The sequence below is a fragment of the Halichoeres trimaculatus genome, unplaced genomic scaffold (genome assembly GCF_033239565.1).
Source record: "Halichoeres trimaculatus isolate MK-OKI-2021-1 unplaced genomic scaffold, fHalTri1.1 fHalTri1_scaffold_10, whole genome shotgun sequence".
NCBI classification, from domain to species: Eukaryota; Metazoa; Chordata; class Actinopteri; order Labriformes; family Labridae; genus Halichoeres; species Halichoeres trimaculatus.
This window is the reverse complement of record NW_027437187.1, coordinates 5,692,528-5,718,040: the sequence shown is the minus strand read 5'-3', so window position 1 is coordinate 5,718,040 and position 25,513 is coordinate 5,692,528. Positions and strand designations below refer to the sequence as shown.

The window sequence follows — 25,513 nt, the reverse complement described above, 5'->3', positions numbered from 1 at the left end:
ACAGGTTCTCAGAGAGGGAAGACCCTGCACAGACAACTCTATTTGAGTAAGCAATGAATAGCAAACAACAATTTAAGTAAAATAGTCTGTTCATCAGCTGATCAAAAGTTTTAGACCACACCCTTTAAAAAACAAAATCTGTAGCATATGTGGATTCAGTGTGATTTTCTGCCAGGTATTCACTGTCATGACCTCCTGATGGCAGAGGTCCAGAGGTAGACCCAGAAACATTTTACATTTGGCTGTTTGTTAAGACACAAGACAATCCATGACCCAGATTATGGCTGTTACTGGAGCTGACTGCAGCCCAACAACCATCAGACAGCATCTGAGAGAGAAGAGCTTCAAGAACAAAACACGTCTTCAAAGTCCTCGTCTCCTTCAACGCCACAAACTCGCCGTTTGGACTTTTTCAGAGAGCAGCAAACATGGGACACTGAAAGGTGAAGACAGTTTGATTCTCTGAGGAGAAAAACTGAACCTTGACTTCCTGATGGCTTCAACGTTACTGACATGACCAGGAGATCCCACTGGAGATGATCATGATCTGGGGCTTTTTCCTTCAATGGACCAATGGAGCTTCAGGTTGGTCAGGGGCGTCAAACGGCGGCTGGCTCTGTGGAGATGTTGCAGGGGGCCTCCTTCATGACTGAGGGCCCTGGTCTGTGTGGGAATGACTGGGTTTTTCAACAGGACAACGCTGCAGGTCACAATGGGCGCCTGACAAAGGACTTCTTCCAGAGGAATCAGCTCACTCTTTGGACCATCCTGATGTTCCCCTGATCTAAATCACTCTGACAACATTTGGGGATGGATGGAGAGGGACGTTTACAGAAATGGACACCAGGTCCAGACAGTGGATCAACCTCCATGAAGCCACTGTTTTTCATACTTTGATTTCTATTTTAGGGGTTTTCAGGTTTTTTGAGCTGTGGTCTTAAACTTTTGATCAGCTCATGAACAGACTGTTTCACTTTAATTGTTGTTTTCAATAAAATGCTTTCTCATTTTGTTTTTTTTGTCTTTCTCCCATTTCTTCTTTTCACATTTTGAAACTAAGTATCAGAAGTTGTGTTATGTGGAGGTGATTTGAGCCATTCATTCACAGCTATCAAAAGTTCAGGATCTGTGTGTTGTAAGCTATGAAGTTACAGGCCAGTAAACAAATCCTGAGCCTACAAACTGAATCACAGCAGAACCACATACTGAGCTCACTGTTTATCCCTGTCCTCTGCAAGGTAGGTCAAAGCTCCTCCTCTTTTTATTTCTGTGACATTCATCAGACGATAAAACCACACTGAAGGTGAGATCATCAACAGCTTTATTCCTGCAGCTCCTGAGATCTCTAAATGACCTCATATCTGGGCCTCCCTAAGCTGTATCACCTAAAGTCTCTTTTATTAAACTCACAACATCATCATCCATCAGGAGGTGCTTTCTTCAGCCACTGTCTCCAGATATTTCCTCTAAAAACCTGAAAACTTAAGTAAATATATCAAACTTTAAAGGTTCATCTTCTGTGCTCATTGTTGATAACATCGCTGTGACCAGAATAAAACAATCACTCTGTGGACTGAATAAATGGAGGATGCAACAGCTCTCCTAAAGTGAAGCCAAAACATTAAGTTTCATGTGGTTTCTGTCATTAAATTTCGTTCTTACTGTTCTGTTTGATGTAACACAAACTTTGATTTAGTGCTTGTTTTTATAAAGGTTGACTTTAATATCATAAAAAGAGAGGATGTGATGTCATGATTGACAGCTGTGTCAACCAATAAAGCTCTTGCAGCTCTGTATGCTCAGGACTACTAGAGAAGAGGTGGATTGTAAGAAACACTATTATAAGAATCTGTTTTCAGAAATAAACATAAAGGTGGGTTTGTGAAAGGGAAGGGGCGGGGCTTCACTTGCTCTGCCTGCTGATTGGCCTGTGTGTGTGTCAGCATGTGAAATATGTTCACCAAGTCTGTGGCTCACAAAGACATTTCCTCATAACCATGCAAAACACTGCAGAGCAATCACAGTCAAGTTCCTCTCCAAACCACACACACACACACACACACACACATACACACACACACACACACACACACACACACACACACACACACACACACACACACACACACACACACACACACACACACACACACACACACAAAGTCTTATTTCTCAGTTATCCTCTATTTCACTGTCGACTGTTAAGCCTCTATGACATCATCAGGTTGCCAGGATACAGTGCCCTATACAAACAGTGAAGCCGGATGAACAACTGTCTCTCTCTCACACACACACACACACACACACACACACACACACACACACACACACACACACACACACACACACACACACACACACACACACACACAGTTCCTGCTCTGACAGTTACGTGTCTGTTCTTATAAAGAGAAATTAAAAAAGTTACAGACTGAACCTTTGAGTCCAAAGAGTTTTCTGAAACCTGGTGAATATGAGCAGAGTATCAGTGTGAATCCACTGATGGCTGACCTGTGTCCCTCTGTAGGCTGTTTGGGTTTCTTACTAACCCTGTTTTTTAAATGAGGACAGCACTCAGCTCCTCTTTTTCTGTGGAGGACAAAATGTGGTGTGTGGTGTTCAGGTGAAGGATAGTTACCTGCTTCAGTCGACTCTTCCACTGTATCTTTCTCTCCTCTTGACTCCTCTTCTTTTCCTGTCTTAGTCCTCTCTCTCTGTCTCCATCCATCCACCGTGTCCTTAGAGACACCTACATCCACTGTGTCCGCAGAGACACCAACATCCACTGTGTCCGCAGAGACGCCAACATCCACTGTGTCCACAGAGACACCAACATCCATCTTGTCTGCAGAGACGCCAGCATCCACCGTGTCCACAGAGACACCAACATCCATCTTGTCCGCAGAGACACTAACATCCACCGTGTCCGCAGAGACACCAACATCCACCGTGTCTGCCGTGACACCAATGTCCGTCTTGTCAGTAGAGACACTGACATCCATCGTGTCCGCAGAGATGCCAACATCCACCATGTCCACCGCAACGCCAACATCGACCACTTCCGCAGAGACCCCAACATCCACACCCCCTGCAGGACTGTCAATATCCACAGCAACCTCATGATCAACAGAGACACCAGGATCCTCAGAGACTCCACAATCCACAGAGACTCTGCCCTCTGTAGTATGGTCCACATCCACAGAGTCAAGCCTCTTGTCTGCTGGTGACTGGGATGTCTGAAGTTCACCATTTGGTACCTCCATTGGAGCATTTGAGTCCTTCTGATGTAGATCTGGATCAGAGAAGAGGGGTGGATCCAGATCAGAGTTAGGTAAAGGATCAGAGTCATGGGGAGGACCTGGATCACACTCAGGTAGAAGATCAGAGCCATGGGACAGACAAGGATCAGACTTGGGTGAAGGATCGGAGTCATTGGGAGGACATGGATCAGACTTAAGGGAAGAATCTGAGTCATTTGGGGGACCAGAATCAGACCTAGGTGAAGGATCAGAGTCATGAGTGGGCCCTGGATCAGACTCAGGTGAAGGTTTAGAGTCAAGGAGAGGACCAAGATTAGAGTCAGCTGGAGGATCAGAGCCATGGGGAAGACCAGGATCAGACTTGGGTGAAGGATCAGAGTCATGGGGAGGAACACAATTAAAGTCAGGTAGAGGATCAGAGCCATGGGGAAGACCAGGATCAGACTTGGGTGAAGGATCACAGTCATGGGGAGGACCACAATTAAAGTCAGGTAGAGGATCAGAGCCATGGGGAAGACCAGGATCGGAGTCAGATAAAGGATCAGAGTCATGAGTGGGACCTGGATCAGACCCAGGTGAAGGATCTAGTAGACTGTGACTGGGTGGAGGCAGCTGGTCTTTACTTAGAACCTCCAGCTGCTGTGGACCTGGCTCCTCCTCTGTCCCCTGATGGTTTACAGTCATGGTTTGATCCCTCTGACCTGTCTGACTGCTGAGGTCTCTGCTGTCCTCAGAGACAGGTGAGGACAGGTTCAGGTCCTCTGTGTGTTGTCCTGAGTCTGCGACTGGAGAGGGGGGCGGACTCTCTACCTGCAGCTGGACTTGTTGTCCGGTGTCCGTGACCAGAGAGGGGGGCGGACTCTCTTTCTCAGCTGGAGTCTGGTCCTCAGGTTTGTGGTCAGACTGAAGGGTCCTGAAGACCTGTGCCTGTGGAGCCCCTGGTGCCTGGTGGTCTTCTGTGAAACCAGGAGGATCTGTCTGTGGTGTTTCAGGGTTGGCTTGGGGTCTGCTGTGCGGCTGCTCTGATAGCCAGCTTCCTGTCTCAGCAGCTACCTCCTGACTCTGCTCTGAGCTCATCAGCTGTGAAAGCCGCTGTGAGGGATCAGACTGTGCTGCGCTCTTTGCTAGCTGCTGGCTCAGCTCTATGCTAGCTACGGCTGAAGCTACTGCTACAGTAACAACTGCTACGGCTGCAGCAGCGAGCTCCTGGTTGTACGCCTGCTCTTTGTCTCCATCTGATTCCTCCTTTCTCTCTTCCTCTTCTCCGACCCACAGCTCATTCTTCCCTTCCTCCTCCTGCTCCTGATCTCTCAGCATCTCAGAGGCCAAACAATGCTCTAAACACTCCCTGGGAGCTGTCTCGACCCTTCCTTCCCCTGTAAGAAGTGGCGACACATCCGTTGTATGTCCACATGGCAGACCCCCCGCCTCTGCAGGACGCTCAGAGTTCATAAATCCTGCAGGTCTCCCCACGGGATCCACAGGCTGTCCTGGTTTGTCTGAGTCCACAGGCTGTGTGTGATGTGTGTTCTGTTCAGGAAACAAGTCCTCTGTGGATGGTGGAGAGGTACATTCCAACAAAGCGGACTCTTGACTAACAGCAGACTGGTCTTCCTCCTCTGACGGAGCTCTTATCTCTGCTCTCTTCTCAGTTTGTGGGCCCTGGGTGTCATCTTCCCTTAAACCCAGCTCTCCCGGCGGCTGCAGGGTTGGTAGTCCTCCTGGAGCGTCAGAGGAGTTGGAGTTGAAGGTTTCAGGCCTGTGGCAGTCCTTTGCCTCCGACGTGGGTGAAGGTGTTTCTCCAGAACGATCCGTCCTGCTGTGCTCTGTCAGACTGATCTCTGGAGGAGAGGAGCTCGGGACATTACTTTCAGGTCCGTGGGAGTCCCTGGTCCGAGTCTGGGTCTGGCTGGGTAGAGTCATGGCGTCCCCCTCAGCTTCCTCTCTGTGTGCTGCCTGAGTGTCTGCCCTTCCTGTTTGTGTCTGCTCCTCTGGGTTCAGGTTTGTCCCTGGTTCTCTCTGTGTCTCAGTCTGACTCTGGGACTCGATGCTGGAGCTGGAGCTGAGTTTGGCCTCCGTGCCTCCTCTCTTCCCTCTCTTCTTCTTCCTCTTCTTTCTGCCTTTGCCCTCCGTCTCCTCGTTGTCGGCCGTTTCTGAGCTCTTTCTGCTGCGAGTGCTGCCCTCCTCCTCCTTACACTCCGGCCCTACTTCCTCCTCTTTCTGTGATGCGTGTCCTTCCCGTCTTTGTGCAGTAGGCCCATGTGACAGGGCTGGCGCTGCTCCAGCAGCATGTGGCTGAGTAAGATCTGCAGCCTGCTGGAGCAGCTGGGGAGAGCTGAGATCACCGTCTGTGTTCTCTCCTGCTGCCGGCTCCAGCTGTTCACCTTCCCTCTGATCCTGGGTGTCACAGTCGTACCAAATGGACTGGGACACCAAATCCATGCTCTCGCTGACCCTCAGCTGCGGATCCTCCGCCTCGTACCACACCGTCTTCATCTCTTCCTCTGGTCCATTTGGGGCAGATCCCATCATGTTTCCAATCCAGCCTCCGTCCCTCCACAGCACTCTGCGGGGTTTCCTCTCGGCGCCTGGAGACTTAGGGCTGGACTTCAGGCCAGGCTCAGGACTTGTATCAGAAGGACTTGGCCCGTCTGGCTCTGCCTGGCTCTCCTGGGGATCCTGGGATTGTTCCTGACCCATGGTTCCTGAAGGAGACAAGAAAGACAGGAGACGTGAGTTAGACAAACTTTGGGTGTTCAGAGTCTGATCAGCGGTGTCAACAGCCCCGTATCCACCAAGTGGTCCAGTACGGATCTGTACGGGTTGGTACGGGTTGGATCGGTAAAGCCTGATCCTGTTTGCATTTCCACAGCCAATGAAGGCGTGTGGGCTGGATGCTGATAGCTGTGTCAGCTACGTAATAGTGTGACATCATAGCAGCACAATATTTCTAGCTCCACCTTCTGGGGTTGGACCAGGTTGTCTGGCACCCCAACAAAAGGGTACCAAAAAGTGAGATGGCATGTAATTTGGTGACCCGCCTGGGTTTTTTTCAAAGAAAATCCCACAAAATATGTGCTGTACTGAGACGAACCGAACTGAACCACTTGGTGGAAATGAGGCTAACATTGGAGCATTTGCTGGAGGAGACCAAAATCAGAGCTCGAAGAAAGAGAACATGGGACCAACATTTACCAGCTGTAAGACTTCAAATCAACACCTCAAAACCAAGCGGCAACCTCCGGTCTGAGAATATGAGACATTGTGGAAGTGCTAAAATCTGCTGTTTCTCAAGTGTTCCCTTGAGGCTGGCTCCGGAAGTAGCGGAAGTCACAAACACACCAAGCCAAAAAAAGCCATTTTCAAAGCAGAAATTAACCTATTTACAGCCTGGTTCAGAAAACGTCTCCTGTCTGAGTCACAAATTTTACTACCGGCTCCCACTGTATGGGGGATGAATTTTTTCTAACTCGGCCGTTCAGAGGATATTAAGATCGCAAGCTCCCCCAATAAGAGGCACAGCTGAGGGTCAGGTGACAGCTGGCACCCTATGGCTGTATGCAAAGCCCTTGCCACTACCAATATGGCCGCTATAGCCGATGTGCTTCATTTTCCGTTTCAGAAACAGATGGGTGACGTCGGCGAGACTAAGTCCATGTTTTATACAGTCTATGCTCAAAACACGTAGAGCTCCCTCTGCTGACTGTCTGCAGTATAGGTTATAAGCCCCGCCTCCTCCATATTAACAGATGGGACAAGGGTCAAACTGTAAAATCCAAATTAAGATTAAATGAATGTTTGTCAAACATATTTCTGTCCTCATAGTTAACTGTTGTTACACTGATTTATGTCACAGAATTTTTTTTTGAAAGGGGATGTGACATCATGATTGATAGTAGTGTTGACCAATGAGGCTCCTGAAGCACTGTGTGCACCAGGTTATCAGGAACAGTGAGAGGCAACAAAAACAAGCACAAGAATCACTGAATTTTACAGAACCATGAGTGTCCCCTTCACAAAAAAGAAACCGTCCTTGCTGTGGACTGATCTGAGGGGGACACCAAGCTTTAAAAGACAGACTGCAGGTGGGTTTGTCAGAGGAGGGGGGGGGACGTTTACACAGCTGATGTCTCAGACAGCGACAGCAGCAGCAGACTCTCTGTCCCTCCTTAGCCCACTCACAGAGCATCAGTCAAACACCTTCTGTGTGTGTGTGTGTGTGTGTGTGTGCGTCTATGGAGCTCACCTGTTGTCCGTGCAGCTGATGTGAGACCACAGTCCTGTCCTCTTTGTGCCTCTGTCTCTGCCTCAGTGTGTCTCTGCTCCGTCTCTGCAGCTCGGTCACACATCAGCAGGTTCACTTCCCACTTCTCTGCTTCCTGTTTTTCTGTGACAGTCGTGGTGTGGGCTTTGCTGTGGGCATGTTTCCCACCAGGCCTTATGGGTAATGGAGTCTCTACAGTGTTTTTGTCCTCTCCACAGGTGACAGACTCCTCAGCTGGTGGACTGGATGGTAGTTTTCTGTCAGTCTTTGTCTCACCCCCTGCTGTCTTTGAGTTCCTCTGCTCAGTCCTGTTTCCGTCCTCTGGGCTGACTTTTTTACTTTTGGAGGTTTTCTTTCTGTTCTTTCTGTTACGGCCGGCAGCTGCAGATCCCCTCACTTCTTTCTGGACTTCCTGGGCCTGACAGAGACTTCCACTGCTGCAGGAAGTCAGACTGACACCAGCAGGCTCCTCCTCCTCTCTCCTCTCCTCCAATGAAATCTGACGACTCTGTTCCTGTGTTGTTGAGCTGCGTGTCTCTATGGTTGCAGCAGCTGGGCCTGCATCCTGCCTGCTCCCCTGCAGGCTGTTCGTGCAGGCATGCAGCCCGCAGACAGGGTGGAGGGGTGTGTGTGTGACGGTGTGTGTGGCTGAGCTTCCCTGCAAGAAGGAAGACAAAGTCCCATTAATAACATATCATTACACCCACTGCCCCTGGCACAGACACACATTCATAATTCTGTCAATCAAATCAGCACTCTGGGAACACCTGCACAGGTGTGTCAGGGAGCGCAGGTGTGAAAGTGAGATTCCTGTGATAATTTGGAGGCACATACTCATATGAGCCAGCAGCAGACTGTCCTCTGACTGAATGCAGTGAACCCTCCATGAGGTCAAAAAAGCAGCTAACACACACACTGCAGCCAGACAGGGTAGTGGAAAAAAAATCAATCATTGATTGCATCTGATTATGTCATGGACGAGTGATTATTAAATTTTTGAAAATCGATAACATAATAATTCAATTTAAAAAACAGCACACACAGTGTGTCCTGCCATTCAGTTCTCATCCTGCTTCACTGGAGCTGTATAACACAGTCTGTGACAACATGTGAGGTTATTTAAACATGATGTGATTAGTTTGACAATGTACGTTTCTGCTGGATTGATTCCTTTTCTTTCTAGTTTCGATAATTTGAGTCAGGTGAAGTTGTAATCCAGTTTGAGTTTGATAAACATTTCAATCACAGGGGAAAAACACGAGTGGCGTTAGTTCCTCAGCCCTCTCTTCTTTGTCTGTTTCTTGTAACTTCTTCATTGATTTTTTGTCACCTTTGTATTTGGAATGGATCATTACTTTGTATGGTTCATTTGTTGGTGGTGGACACCAAACCCGTTTTGTCTTCAGTGATATTTTTACTATTTTTGCTCCTGTATTTGTCTTGAGATCCAACATGTAACCATGGCTGCATTGTTTACATATGAGATCAGCTGTTAGCAGCTTGTAGCATGTCAATGCTAACTGTTGCAAGGCCTGATGTTTCCCACAAGGTGAGAACGACCTGCTGGTTCTCAAGTGTGAGCTAAGAAGTGACGACATGGACCTGTCTTTCCATCCATCCATCGTTATTGGGAACATAAGATCTATCTCCAATAAGAGGGACAAGCTAGACATGCTAACCCAGCAACAGAAGGAATACCAGAGGGCAGAGTAGCATCATACTATTTCCAGACATAGCTAACAGAGCTAACACCAGACACCAACGCCACATTGGAAGAGCTTCACCTGCTGTGAGCAGACAGGATCCAGGAGACAGAGACTGAACAGACTGCTGAAGAAGCTCAGTCCTGGACCCTGTGGAGGTGGAGGCTGGCTGAACTGGAGAATGGTGGACAAGCTGTCAACATCTATTTTCTTATGGACCTTTTTGCACTTTCTGTACACTTTCTTACTTTTGTTTTCTTGACTGCTGCTATGACTTCTGAATTTCCCCTCAGGAATAAATAAAGTATACTCTATTCTATTCTATTCTATTCTATTCTATTCTATTCTATTCTATTCTATTCTATTCTGTTCCAATTTATTCTGTTCTATTCAATTCTATTCCACATTTACATTTGTAGTCACACACTGTCTCGTAAGAGTTGCGTTCAGATCCCCCAGTTCATTTCTGTGTTCTACCATATACAAGCTCGTAAAGCTACAATAAGTTTTGCTTTTCATTAAATACATTTGGATAATATATGCTCTGAATTTTTTTGTACAGGAAAAAAAACCACTAAATGTGAAAATTTATTCCAAGTAAAAAACAACTGAAGAAACAAGTACACTATGTAGTAAAGTGATTTGAGTTGTTATTTTAATAAAAAATAAGTAATTCAGCAACCAACCGTTTTTTAGTGGTGCAACAAATTTGGGTAACTGTCAAATGGAAAATCAATAATGGCTGATAAAGAATCGAGGGTAGTTGATAATCAAAAATTGGTTGGTACTCAAATCAGGACCTTGATAATCCTAACTAAAACAGAAAATCAGAAAGATTAACCACCCCTAGACGCCAGCACACCTGGACTCATCCAACCTCTGTGGAAAGAACCTGCAGCCATAGCCTCAAACTCCCAGAATGCACCTGCAGATCCTGATTACAGGAGTTTGAAGACTTTTTCCCATCTCCTCCCATGAGGTCTACAAAACTTTCTTCACTTTGTTCAAAAAGAAGTGTGAGAATGACTCACTAAGGGAGTGTCAAACACACACACACACTCTCACACACACACATCTGTCATCTTACCTGTGTGTCTCTGTGACGATGAATCAGCCTCCTCAACTCCTCCACTTCCTCCTGAAGGTGTTCTCTGCTCCCGGGCTCCGCCTCCTTCTCTCCCTCATGGAGCGCAGGAAGCGTTAGGGTGTAGGTACCCAGGTCAGCATGGTGCCGAAACGCTCGGCCCTCTGGGTAAACCTGCTGCTGTGGCTCTGCTCCAACGTGTGAAGATGTCTCATACCTGTGGAGAGATGAAACAGAAGAATCAGCCACTGTCCCAACACGCAAGTTAACTGTTAACACCTCGTAGGAAAGCCACACACACAAACACACACTTGGTGATCCACGTCTCTGAGAACACTGCTCGCCTGACTGCACACTGAGTCCCAAACTTTCACACACACACACACACACACACCTGGAGGAGCTGCATTAAAGAAGAGATAACGCTGTAAAGCTTTCCACGCTCTGATCCAAAATCACAGACACTCAGACTCAAACTGAAGAACTAATCCTGACAACACCCCGCCTCTGAAACACACATGACATCACTCATCCAGAATGCAAAGCCCCGCCCCCTGCTGGGATCACCTGACCTGTCGATCACTCAGAGCTACCTGAACGCCTCCTACAGGTCGATCTGAGACACATTTGACACACACTGCTGCAGATACCATCATTCCTCAGCAACTGTGAAGATGCACACTCCAGCAGCGCAGTGTGTGTGTGTGTGTGTGTGTGTGTGTGTGTGTGTAAACCGGTTTCACTTCATGCTGAAAGCATTACAGCAGTGTTTCACATATAACACTGAGACCTGAGTGTAGGAAGATGTTACTGTGTGTGTTGATGAGTGATCATGCGTTTGTGTGTGTGTGTTCTAACCTGCTTTACCAAAATGTTGATCTTTGTAAAATAAAAAATCTGTAAACAAAACATTAGAAAAAGAAAAACATATTTCCCCATATCCACTGTTAACTTTTAAAAACTGTCATGTATGGTAATTTGAAACCTTAAAGTATGAGGCTGTTTGACATGTTGAAAATTGATGAAGGCTGAGGGGACTTTGCTAGTTTCAACATGCCAACTCTTCAGTAAGGAAAGTCTCTATTGGCTGTCTCAGAAGTTACTAAAAGTCACTAAATATGATCACTGTAGAGCTGGGCAGTTATGGAAAAATGGCAATTAATTAAAACTTCTACCTTGATTTCGGTTCATTCCCTAATTTTGCCTAACTGCAAAATAAGCCATTTGCATGTAATTGTCATGAATGCTGTCTGAGGGAGGACTAACATCATCACAGAAAGCAGTTAAAATACACTGTAAATATGTTCAGAACTACAAACTAAAGTTCTTCTGTCAATTCTTTTTTTTTTTAAATGTCATGATATTAATCCTCCTCCTTTATTCAGGCCTGGGACGGGCAATAGTGACCCAAAAGAGACACACACACATTTAATTAGCTGCTGCAGACTTGTCTGCCTGTGAGTGTTTTGGATTGGGGGTGGGGCCATGCTCCTTAACAAACAGGCGCTGCCCATTGAGGAGAGTAAGATCAAAACATGCTTTTGTGTCAGTCTCCAAACTTGAAAAAAGTAGCTGGATTTGTCACTAGTCGCTCTTTAAAAAGAAAAAAATTACTACTATTACTAAAACTGTTGCTACTGCTAAGTGAAAAACATTCAGTCGCAGTTTTATCCACCACTTTCTTATTCCCATAACACAGAATCATACAGTGCCACAGGCCTAGGGATGGATGTTTCAAGCAAGAGCACTATTTGATGTTCCCTGGTCACTATTTCAAAATTATTAGAAGATCGCCCACCCTCCGCCCCCCCTCCACCCCCCCTCCATCCACCCACCCACATAAAGATGGCTGCCAACATTACGCTTTAAAAAAGAAAGAGGATCACTGCTGGCTCTGGCATCAATGATCAAACTTACTTCTTCAGGTGACAGAGCCTGTTACTGACTGTTGATCTGCGAACAGCGCCTCACTTTGTGCTGCATTGTTGTTGATTTGTGATATGCTCTTTTTTTTAAAAAGTTCCCAATCCATTACTGAGCCTCTCCTCCTTCTTGTTTGGCCTGTAAATCCTTCAGCTTGTGACTGCTGGTCTGGCTCCCTTCATTATGTCAGTTTGTTGTTGCAGTCAAGCTAAATACAATCTGTTTTGGACATGCTTTGTTTTAGGTGGTCTGCGTGCAAAACTTCTGTCCTGCTTCATCTGCTTTTATGTGAATTAACATGGCGCAGCTCCGGCAGTGACGAGCCTGACTGTCTTCTCTGCTCGCCATGTTCACACTCACGCCTCTCTCTGCAACTGAACAGCTGTACTCCTTCGCCTCATGTTGCACATGTGTGTAATCAGAACTACACACACACACTCCACACTGAGTGGTCAAAAAATTAAAGAAAGAAAAAAAAAATGATCAGAATGCTTTGATTTTTTTTTTCATCCCTACAGAGTTGTTTTTCAGATGTTCGTCAACATTTGGTGTTTTTTTACCCAGAACAAAGAACAGAAATCTGACATTTTGAATCAATCCATTTTTTCTTTCTTCATTTTGAAGATATATGAGTCCCAGGTCACCTGTTTGAATAAAGTTTGTGTGTGTACCAGCTGTTTAAGTGAAGTTTAAAAATAAAAATCTGTGCAGAGAACAGAGACACATGGAGCCTACAGAGTGACAAACACATGAACACACGCAGCGGGAACAGAAGGTTTCTTTGTTTGACACTGATGTCAGCAAGCAGACTTCATTATAGCACCCACTCCCTCACACACACACACACACACGCACACACACCCTGTCTGTGTTTATCTCTCTGTCAGTCATATAGCACATGTTCTGTTTTTTGCAGCACCATTGTTCTCTGACTCCTCCACCCTTTTTATACTTCCTGTCTCCTTAGGAGCGGAGGGGGGGGGTGACCCACTGACTCAGATACTGTGATGTCATCATTATGAGACCAAAGTAGAGAGAGTGGGGTGGCCAGTAGCTCCCTACATACCTAAGACAAACCACACTTGTATGTGGTCTGAGGTTCCTGTTCAGTCCGTTTTGTAGCTTCACTGGTTTGTAGTTTTGGAAAGAAGAAGTGAAGCTGTCAGAAAAAACTGTTTCCATTAAGTTTTTGTTTTCAAAAAAACAAGAAGTGGTTTATTTGGACTTAAATATTTACCACTAACGTAACAACAGGACATGACAACAATCACTGGTTTCTTATCATTTCATGGTCACCTCACTGATTGTTAAACTCTGTATTGTAGTTGTACTGATAACTCATACCAGTAGGTGGCAGTAATTTACTAAGAATTTCCCTAAACATTAGGATATCTGGTTCTTTCTGGCAGATTTTGCTCTTTTTATCATACTTCATAATAAATTTTGACCAAATCAGCACCAGCCTGGTCACAGTCCAACTGGTCGATGTCTTTTTGCATCATTTGCAGGTTGAAAGCAGCTCAATCCTTCAGTGAATCAGGTCCTCTGTGTACTTCAAGCTTCACTGTGTTTATAAAGCTCACCGTAATCATTACCACATGAGGCCTGAGTTATTTTTGTATGTGGATGTATTTTTTATCCTCTGATGGCCCTGACTCTGTGTGTGTCCCTCTCTTCAGAGCAGAGGGACAGAGCTTCAAAAGGTTAGAGGTCGTAGTGTCAGGTTTTAAGCTTCATTTTTACATCACAGACACAGATCATGGTGTGGATCCAGAGAGTGATAATAACCCAACATGTCTGTAGTGTTAGCTTGTTTTCCTGAGACTGATGAGAATCTCTGTTTGTCACTTCTTCCATCTTCTTTGGTAAGTTAACACACATAAATAAAGTCAGTCTAGTTGTTCTGATGATCAACTCATCACCTCCTCTCCTCATGTACTCACAGCTTAAAAAGCTCCAGCAGCTCTTTGTGTCCTCGTCTTGCAGCCTCCTGAGCGACCGTGTCTCCTCGAGCGTCCGTCCTCCTCAACGCCTGCCGACCCCCTGGCTGCTGCAGAACAAACGACGCCACTGCCGACAGACCGTGACGGGCCGCCAAGTGGAGCAGACTGTAGAGCTTCTGGGGCTGAGCCCGGCCTGGAGGGGACAGGGGACAGACACACGTGAGAGACGGTGCCTCCTGGTGGGCATGTTTATATCTCTGCTTTCAGACTTGATCAAAACAAAGCAAAGAGCTGATAAATTTGAAGCTGAAGGATTGAGGGGATCAGGCTTTGGTGGGTGCTGGGTGTATCTCAGTAACTCTTTCAAGCTTGTTGTATCTCTTCAAACCCCAGGTCAAAACCAGCCTAGGAACAAAGCAGGGTGTCCACTCCTCCTCAGATGGGTGGTTTGATCCCCAGCTCCATACTGGTACCTGGTGTCTAAACTTAGTCTAACTTAACTCTAACTTAGTGTCAAAAATGTTGAGCTGAGACTCACTGGAGCTGCTGTCAGGCAGTGTTGAGACATGATTCCCAGTGTCCCCGTATGTTTCTCTGGGTGTCTCTGTCTCTGAGTGTGGGGGGGCTCCAGGGTTTCTCCCGTGGGGGAGCAGGCTGAGGTGTTGGAGGGCCAGAGCCAGCCTCTGATCTAGCTTCTCACACTCCTTCAAGGGAATCTGAAAAACATGACAGAAATCCAATACTCAATATATATATTAGAGATAGACCTATATGGATTTTTTGGAGCCGATACCGATACTGAATATTAGTGGGCAAGGAGGCCGATAACCGACATTGGAAGCTGATATTCATTTGCCGTCAAAGTGAAAATATTGGCGCAAAAATTTTCAACAATACAAACTCCAACACTTAACTGCAATTAAATGCCTTAAAGCATGTATTTATCAAACAGCTCCCAGGCTAAACAGCATGTTTCATAAAGTTAAATGAAAACTTAAAAAAAATAAATAGCAAAAAATTTCTACAGTAAATAAAGTTTTCCAAAATTTCTATGTAACTGCAACAGAACTGGACAGAATTACATGTTGATTTCAGTCACTTGTTTCGAAATTCTAAAAATATTTACAGAATAAACTGAGTGCATCAATCCTGCATTATCAGAATTGATGCAGATGGTTCATAATCATGAACATAGCCCCGTTCATCCCCAATTTTAAGTCAATCACTCATCACTGCTTTCTCTATTCTCCTGTAAAGTGGTCTTCCCTGTCGTGACTCAGACTAAAATATGGGGATCTTTCCATCTATAAGTGTCTCTAAGGTCTGCCTCCCTTTCAAGTCGGCTGCTCCCTGGAGCTGGAACAACCTACAGAAAGATCTGAAACTTGCAGTGTGTCCCAAATCGCATACTTCCATACTGTGTACTCAAAATGTTCAAATTGAGTGTGCTAAGCATACTACATACTCACTGGCTTAGTGCGCAAATTTTGAGGGTGTAGTGCTGTCTCAAATCGCATACTGCCGAGCGCCGCACTTACCGGGAATGACGACATGATGTCGACCTCTTCTTCTTCAACATCTAATTGTGACCGGCTTCCAGCGCGTTTCCGCCAAATACCTCCACTATTTGCCAGCGAATGTTCAAAGCCTTTTCAGTAGTATATTAAACACAGCTAATAACACGATCAGTGGTGTAGAGTTTATTATTAGTGCATACTCATTTTTCGCATACTATGCATACTGTTTTTCATTTTGACGCAGTATACTCAAAATTTTGAGTATTTGAGTATGGAAGTATGCAATTTGGAACGCACTATTGGTCAACTGAGCTGAGTGAAGATGTTTTGTCCAATGTAGTGATGTTTGGAATCCTGGAGGTAGTTGTTCTGTATACCTGTTGCTTTGAGTGTGACATTTGTGTCAGTTTCTGTTGTTATCATGGCAGTGTGCTGCTGCCTGTCTTGGTAAGGATACTCATGAAAGAGAGATTTTTAATTGCAACAAGTTTCCAACCTATTAGGAACAGGATAAAAACACTAAAATAAATAAATAAATAAATGAGGTAAATACATGAATAAAAAAGTTAGTTGATTTACCTCGTGATCCTCCAGCAGGAGGGCTTCCTGTGGATCTGTACTGTCAAGTAGAAAGTGAGCCATGTCCAGAGCCAGGTCCTACACACACACACACACACACACACACACACACACACACACACACACACACACACACACACACACACACACACACACACACACACACACACACACACACACACACACACACACACACACACACCTGTCAGTCCATCTGTGACAATCCTTGTTTATGTGTGTTTTGGTTTTTTGCAGTATATACAGACCAAGGGAGTTTGAATCACCTGAACGAAGCAGAAAGTCTCCTCAGACTGTTTGTCCACTGCTCCACCGCGCCGAGCCACGCATAACGTCACCAAGACCTGCTCACAAACATTATGGGCTGCTCCACACAGACACACACACACAGACACACACACACAGACACACACACACACACACACAGACAGACACAGACAGACACACACACACACACACACACACACACACACACACACACACACACACACACACACACACACACACACACACACACACACACACACACACACACACACACACACGCACGCACGCACGCATAAAAAATCACTGTTGACATAAATTATGAGCTCTGTGATTGGTCAGCTGTTGATCTATCACCTGTACAACAACAGCTTTTATAGCCATAGGCCAGATCATTATTATCATTATTATCATTGTTATTATTATTACATGTAGTAGTTATAGTAGTAGTAGTAGAAGTAGTAGTAGTAGTAGTATAGCTTTTGTTTAAACAATCTAAACAAATATTCAGCATTCTGTCATTTCCATGAATCACTCCTCTGTCAAATATATGAGCTAATCTTTGAAACAGGGAGCTGCTTCAAATGATAATCTCACATAACACATGATGTTTTACAGTCAGTCACTCAGACTATCAAAATCACCACTTTTACCACTCTTAACATCTAGATATGTGTGTGTGTGTGTGTTTTACCTGGACACACTGCCTGCAGCGTGACCTGGCTGACCCTCAGGGTGCTGCTCAGGTGTCTCTGTGAGGACCCTGAGAATAAAAGGTAAAACTCCTCCTCCTCCTCTTCTTCAGCGTGGCACACATCTTCATCACTGAGCTGCACTGTCAGCACACACTCCCCCTGAGAGGAAACACACACACACAGAGCATTAACACCTTCTCTCTGTCTAACCAGCAGGTGGAGCTCACTCTGCAGCTGCTCTCTGAAAAAAGCAGCAGCAGAAGAAGAAGTGATCCCCATGCTGCAGCTGGTTCTTCAGAGCAGTGTTTCTCAATTCTGGTCCTGGGGACCCCCTGCCCTGCATGTTTTATGTTCCCGACTCCAACACACCTGATTCAAATGATCAGCTCGTCATCAAGCTCTGCTGGAGCCTGATAACGAGCCATTCATTTGAATCAGGTGTGCTGGAGTGGGGTAACATCTGAAACATGCAGGGCAGGGGGTCCCCAGGACCAGGGTTGAGAAACACTGCTTCAGAGGACAGAGATCTAAAACATGGAGTGTGTTCAACTCTGTAACCAATATAAAACTAACTGTCAGCCTGGTTCTTCTTCTCTTTTTATCATTAATGTGTCAAAAATGTATTTTCTGTGAATTATTTTCCTCTTTTTTTCAGGATAAACTCAACCTTCAAAATCTCTCTTTATGCTTCAAACTGTGTGGAAAAACAAACAATAAAGCAAAGCAAAACAAAATAAAACAGATTGCTTTATATAAACTTTAGATATAAAGGTCAAATATTAGATAACCAACTTGTTTTCATGCCCTTAGAAGAATAAAAGCACTTGAACTATTAGTAAAAAAATGAAATACCAACAGTTTCAATAATTTGAGTCCTTAAAATAATAAATAGGTTTTAATAAATATATTTCATTTGGTTAGTAACCTCTGCTGCCGTGGGCCGGACACCCTGAGGGGGGCAGCTTGGGAACACTTCTAAAGGATAAAGCTTAGTGAAGTACCTGGGGGACACACCAAAGGAACACTACTGAAGGAGACACCAGAGGGAGACATTTAAAGGGCAAACCTAACAGCTGAAATACACCAGTTACATCTTTGGTCCGGCTCTGCTCTGTGTGGTTTGCACTAAGGCGTACACCACACACTAACTGGTTCTTCAGCACAGTATTAGTTTCTCCACACGCAATATTCCAAATCTGGCGTGGTAAAATGTGACTTTGGTGCAAACAAACATGGTGGATGAACAGGAAGAAGCCATGATGGTTGTTATCGGCCTCTTAAATTCAGAAAAAAATGCCCCACAAAAACGAAAAATTATTCTGTAAAACTTCATGGAGACTGCAGGAATGTGGGCTTATATATATATATATATATATATATATATATATATATATATATATATATATATATATATATATATATATATATATAAACTTGCAATGGTGTTCATGTGCAGCATGGAAAATCACCTACTCTTCCTTTTCCTCTTCCTCTTCCTCACATTCACAAAGATGCATTTAGGTACCTAAACATGGTACCTTTTGGTTTCTTGTGAATCGGTACTCAGTACTTTTGACAAAATTCGGCCTGCACCTTTTAAAGAACCTAATTTGGTACCCATCCCCAGAGGCCTTCAGAGCTATGGACTTGACAAAATCACACTGATTACTGACTTTCAAAAATAAAACAGACCGTGTCAAAATCGGTTGGTATTTAGCTCGACCACGATGACAAACAGACATAATGGGCGGAGCCAGACCAGGAGCCAACATGTTTGAGGTTTTACAGCCCAACATCAATGAAGAGAGACTCATCAATGGAGATGGAAGAAGTAGGTAACTCTGTCATACAGCTTGTTGGACTGAACTCACAGCCGGTGTAAGTTGACAAACACAGTCAACACGCAACAGAGCCGAGCCAGACTGCACACATAACTGGTGATTATGAACCATAAGGCACACACCTGAGGGCCACCACACTTTTTAATAATATATAAGAGAGTTTTGTTTTAAGAGGGACTCTAAAACCACAGCAGAGCACCATGTGAGCACAGCAGGGTTTTGGCTTTATTTATCACAGTAGGAAGAGATGGAGGCGTCATGAATTAGGACTGAGGAGGTGTTTGTAGAGCTTCATGTCCAAGTGTCTAAAATCCTTCACTGTGTCCTGTGGCACAGAGCACTCGCTCTGTGGGACTGCACTGGAGGTGGCAAGTGGATGTGTGAAGGATGTGTTGAACTATAAACTATCATAAAACACCAGAGTGAACACACACACACACAGAGCTATAAACAACCTCCATATGAAAGAAGTGTGACTGTAGTCTGTGTGTGAAATCATAAATTAACACCTAACAGGTACACATCTGTTTATGCACTCACTTCACACTTTAAAGGGTTAACATGAACCAGCCGGCAGAGTGAAACATGAGCCCCCCAACACACACGCACACACACACACAGACAGGAGAAACATGACACGACACACGCACTTGTGCTGAACACGCAGTTCGGGGCTGTTAACAGCCACACCCACAAAACACGGGCTAACAATAGCACACAGGAATGTTTCACATCACGGTCACTCGTCCAGAACATACACACACACACACACACACACACACACACACACACACACACACACACACACACACAGAGGGATATGCTTCACTGCATCTAAATGAGGGAACATCCATGCTAAGCTAACATGCATGTGTTATTATTGAGCTCAGGTGTTCTTTAACAAACAGGAAGTGACATCAAACACACTGGATGCTAATGCTAACACAGAAAACAGCTGGTCCTGAAGTTGATTTTGATTTATAAAGACATTCTGCTCTGATTGGTCCTCTGTTTGGAAGTATCTGCTTTGAGCTGCATCACCCTGACTCTGTCTCCTCATGCTAATATATTATTATCACACACACATGACTACTACCACAGAGGAGCCAGCTAGCTTCATGAGTATTTTGGTGATTGGATATTCTGTTCAGGACATAATGTTAAAAAACAAAGACTGGATGATTTTCATTTTAAAACTCAGAGAAGGAAGTTTATTTTCAAGGCATTCTTCTTTATCAGGGTCAAAAAGGGATAAAGAAAACTTTAGAAACCAGAAACAACAACAATGAAAACAAAAACATTAATAGGCAGAAGCAAAAAAGGGCCTGTTTTTACAAATTACTTGACTGGAAGTTTTAGTTTCCAAAGTAAGAGCATGTATGGAGGATGGTTGATTGGAGCCTGGTGGTTTTTACAGCCCAGGTTGAAATGTGTTTGGAACAAGCGGCAACATCGGGTCTAAAAGTATGAGACAATGCTAAATTGCTGAAATCTGCAGTTTCTCCAGTGTCTCAACTTGAGGCTGGTTTATAAAGACTGGACGTCTCATACACACCAAGCCAAAAAAAGGCGGTTACACAGCAGAATAAGCATGTACAGGCTGGTACAATAAAAATGTCTTCCATCTGAACAGCACCTTTCACTATCAGCACACACTGTACAAGGTAGGAGTGAGAATTGGCAAGAACCTCCCCACACGCTACCCATCACGATATCACGGTATCACGATATTGTGATATATTGCGATACATTGCGATATTCTTCACAGTTAATTATTTGAAAACGACTTTTCTATTTTATTGTGTTTGAATTAATGAAGGTCAGATGCAGTTTTTCGTAAAAACACTTAACTTGAAAACACAAAGTGCATCAGGTTTTTCACTTGAACTACTGTGACATTAAACTAATGTTGTAAAAAAAATAACTGGGTGAAAGACGTGGCCAATTGGTGAAACTGATAAATGTCACTTGGTGTAACCAATGTTACTCATAAAAAATCTGATATTGCACAAAACATGACTGATTATTATTTTATCAGTCTGCTACACAGTAAAAATTAAACTTCAAATGATTTTAAACTAACTTAACTAATTTTTATTTTAACAAAAATATTGAAATTATGATGTAAAATATTTATTCATCACTGGTCAAAGTATCAAGTACTGGGGGTGAATTTTTTTCCTCAGTCATCATTTTAGAAGATATTAAGATGATGAATTGGCCCAATCAGCGGAGCTCAGCTGATTGACAGGTGGGCGACCTATAGCCTTTGATGTGGAGGCTTAAAGCTCGCCTCATTTCCACTATGGCCACTGCCAACAATCTGCTTCAAAAATTTGTTTCAGGAACAGTCAAGTGACGTTACAGAGGCTCTGCCCATTTATCATACAGGCGATGCCTTCGGACCTTACTCTGATGTGATTTTTGACATGGGAAAACAAGGCCTGTCATCTGCAGATATCTCCGCACACAAATCACACCGAAGTGGGGGTGGGAGAGATTTTTCTTTGAGAAATGTGAGGAAACTTTGCTCTGGAAAAGGCTTAGGTTTACTTGTTAATCATGAAACCGGACAATGCAAAGCGCCTGCAAGTAGGTTTCTGTATTATGGGATTTGTCTGTGCTGTGTGTGGACTAGGGATGGGCATTTCAAGCAAAAGAGCTATTCCCTATTGGCTAGTAACTGTTCAAAAATTATTTGATGGTTGTCACCCCCCCCACCCACCCACATACACATACCTGCCATCATTAAACTTTGACAAAGATGTAGAGGGCTGTTCTACTCTACATGTTGATCATCAAACTTACTTTTTTGGTGATGAAGTCCACCACTGACTGTTGATCTGAAGACAGCGCTGCACTTTCTGCTGCATGCCTCACTCTCACATGGCTGTGCATAGTTTTTGATGACTTGTGATATGCACCTCATTTTTTCGAAGGAGTTCCTGCACTTCCCAATCCACATTTGAACATCTCCTCATTCTTGTTTTGGCTGTTAATCCTCCAGCCTGTTGACTCCTGGTCTGGCTCTATTCTTTATGTCAGTTTGTCGCTGTGGTCAAGTTAAATATGATCTGTTTTGGACACGTTTTTTTTTTTATTTCAAAGCCGTTGGGCATTTTAGATGGTTTCCATGCACAACTTCCTGTCCTTCTTGACCGTTTTTTTTTTTTTTTTTGTGAATTAAACATGTAAAGGCTCAGGCATCCAGCATAAAACTGTGACCTGCCACAGACAGGACAAAGCCATCTTCACATGAACCATTCAATTTTTTTTTATGTTAATGACTGTTCGAATAAAAAAAAAACTGCCCATTGTTTTGTTAGCTATTTAAAATTGTGGTAAATAGGCACAAAAAATGCCAGTTGAAGTTGTGAGAATTCCCTCTCTCCAAATCACATGCACAAACACAAAGGTAGCGAAGGGGAAATACAACAAGTTTATACCTCAGTTATAACTTTTGACACCTCGTACTCCAAATGTACATTGAGGAGTCCATCAATCTTAAGCTATTTCCAGCTCAAAATCTCTCACATATTTCTTGCAGAAAAATCTCTTCTACTCTCATGTTGTTGTGATATGTGTGCAGAGATTTTTGCAAATAATAAGCCTTGTTCTGCCATCTCATAAAACACGTCAGAGTATGGGTCCAACAGCATTTTAGCCTGCGCTAGGGACACCACAGGTAGAGGTCTTTTGTTTTTGTGCTATGGCCAGAAACACGGCACCATCCACATGCAAGCTCTTACTTTGAGAACGGAAACTCCCAGTTGCACAATATGAAAAAGAACAAGCATTTTTTTTCCTTCAGTCTTCAAACATTTTGTTTTTCTTTTTAGAACAGAAAAAGAAAATCAAACACTTTTTTAAGTTGTTGAGCCTTTCTTGACCCTGATAAAGAAAATGCCTTGAATTTAAACTTGAGTTTGAATTTTAAGATGAAAATCAAATGACCAATCATTTTGATTTTTAACGTCTTTTCTGAATGAAAAATTCAATTAACAAATAACTTTGACTCCATGAGAAGTGTCAGCACATCCTCATCAGAGTTCAATACCTGATTTAAACTTGTGCAAACAACAATAAAACACAGAGTGTGTGAGACAGGAAGAGGGAAGCATCATGAGAGAGGAACAGAGCAAACAGCTGTGCAACATGTGCTGAATACACACACACACACAAACACACACACACACACACACCGCAGAACTACTGCATTCAGCCTCAGCCCTAGTTCAGTTGTTTCTCTGGTACACTGTTTTCTTGTCACACACTCTGCGTGCTGCACGTCTGAACTCAGACAGTTGAGTCTCACGCCCTGACTTCACTCAAACTGTCTCCTTTGATTTAACCACAACAAGTCAGGGCGGGGAGGAGGAGGACAGGATATCTCAGCAGGTGAAGTCAGGTGAATTCACTGTGACAGAGTGTGCGGGGTTTAGACCATGTCATCCTCAGCCTGTTCTTTATCTCCCATCAGTGATACTACACACGACACACAGGAATCATCTAACACACACCTTTGTCTTCAAGCTCTACTTGTTTCCTGACACACTCTCTCACTTCCTCACAGCTGTAAACACACACACATGATACACACATGGGTAGCAGAGCACATCACGGAGGAGCCTGAGGCCAAGCTGCTCACAGAGGATGTTCTCATCAGCTACATACACACAAGCTGATATAACAAGTCTCTGTGTGTATGTGCATATGTGTGTGTGTGTGTGTCATTGGCATTTGAGTAGCTACATAGCCTAGTTAGCTTTAAGTTGAGTCAAGCCATGTTCTACAGGAGAAGAGGAAAAACATCAAGAAAATTCACACTCTGATCATTTTTCATTACCGTTGCTCTGAAAAGTGGCTCCTGAGTCATGTGTTATGTCCGACCTGTGGATCAGCCTCTATCCAATAGCTGGTGCTGTGTCTGGTTAAAACCTGCTTTTGTAATGCTCCAATGCTCCAAAGCTCCAAAGCTCTACTACCTGGATGTAAACTGTCACAGGTGACAGGTATTATGTTGTGGTGTGGCATGGTTTGTCAGAATCTTGAGCTAAAAATGGAAATAAAGTTAAACGTGGTCTGTGTCTGTGTTAACTGAAATTTAACAATACAGACATGAGGAACCAGTACAGACGTAGGGAACCAGCATAGATGTGACGTGCAGTGGAGACTGAAGCAAGGGGCAACATCTGATCATAAAAATGAAGCCTATGGAATGTGTTAAAGTTGCTGTTCATGGAGTATCTGCTTGAGGGTGGCTGCATAAAGACTGGAAGCCATGTACACACCCAGCCACTAAAACAAACTTTTAAAGTGATACTCCAGGATGGAACAAGTTGGGTCCTATCACAAGGTTTAGGGCAGAAATTACCCCTACAGCAGTGATTTTGTGCTGCAGAAGCCCAGAGTGCTCGCACCAAACACCCCCTCCCTGCTCCTCTGCTGGTTTCCTCTGCACTCAGACGGGGCCATATTTTACTTGACCAAAAACACAAATAAACGGACTCCCACCGAAAACATCTGATATCGGTCTGCATTCACGCTTTATTTAGAGAATTTTCAGCGCTTTACTTTCACACAAAACACTGCTAAATAAGGCTCTAGTTCTCATCGTGTCGTAAAACAGCGCTACCTCCGCTGCAGAGCCACAGCTGGCTACGAGGCACTCGCTGCTTAGTGTATCAGTCAGCGCGCGGTGTGCCAGATAATAACAAACGTAGGTAGTCTGCCAGAGACACGATGAGAACTAGAGCCTTATTTAGCGGTGTTTTTGTGTGAAAGTAATGCACTGAAAATTCTCTAAATAAAGCGTGAATGCAGACCCATATCAGATTTTTTCGGTAGGAGTCCGTTTATTTGTGTTTTTGGTCAAGTTAAATATGGCCCCGTCTGAGTGCAGAGGAAACCAGCAGAGGAGCAGGGAGGGGGTGTTTGGTGCGAGCGCTCTGGGCTTCTGCTGCACAAAATCACTGCTGTAGGGGTAATTTCTGCCCTAAACCTTGTGATAGGACCCAACTTGTTCCATCCTGGAGTATCACTTTAAGGCATTAAAAAACATATTTACAGCCTGGTTAAAAAAACAGCTAGGGTCTAAAACGCTGATTTTACTATCAACACACACTGTACGGTGAGTTAACTTTTTTTCTAACTCTGCAGTTTAGAAGCTATTCGGATCATTTGATTGTCCAATCAGACACACAGCTCAGGTCACGTGACTGACGGCCACCCTGTAGCTGTTCAAAAAGGAGTTCACACCTGGCATCATAATCATTGTGGCTGCGTCTGCAAATTGGCTTCATTTCACTGTATCAGGAACAGACGGGTGACAGTGTAGAGACTATGAGACCAGTCACACTGGCCATCCAAAACGTGCCATTCCTAAGTACGATTGCCCCCCTGCAGCGCTGTTCCCCAGCTGG

General features: G+C 44.3%; 1 protein-coding gene across 3 annotated transcripts in view; it reads right to left on the bottom strand.

Annotated features, from left to right (window-relative positions):
• Window positions 1-16,651, bottom strand: part of LOC141796122 (uncharacterized) — a 68,763-nt gene extending 52,112 nt beyond the window's left edge. For all 3 annotated transcript variants that reach the window (XM_074677065.1, XM_074677064.1, XM_074677066.1), the window contains exons 1-7: window positions 16,558-16,651; window positions 16,274-16,351; window positions 14,716-14,893; window positions 14,178-14,370; window positions 10,315-10,528; window positions 7,507-8,182; window positions 2,639-5,965 (exon numbers count right to left, since the gene is read on the bottom strand). In XM_074677065.1, coding sequence (XP_074533166.1) covers window positions 2,639-5,965; window positions 7,507-8,182; window positions 10,315-10,528; window positions 14,178-14,370; window positions 14,716-14,893; window positions 16,274-16,336 — 4,651 coding nt within the window. In that variant the 5' untranslated portion in view covers window positions 16,337-16,351; window positions 16,558-16,651. The remainder of the gene's footprint in view (window positions 1-2,638; window positions 5,966-7,506; window positions 8,183-10,314; window positions 10,529-14,177; window positions 14,371-14,715; window positions 14,894-16,273; window positions 16,352-16,557) is intronic.
• Window positions 16,652-25,513: the final 8,862 nt, after the last annotated feature.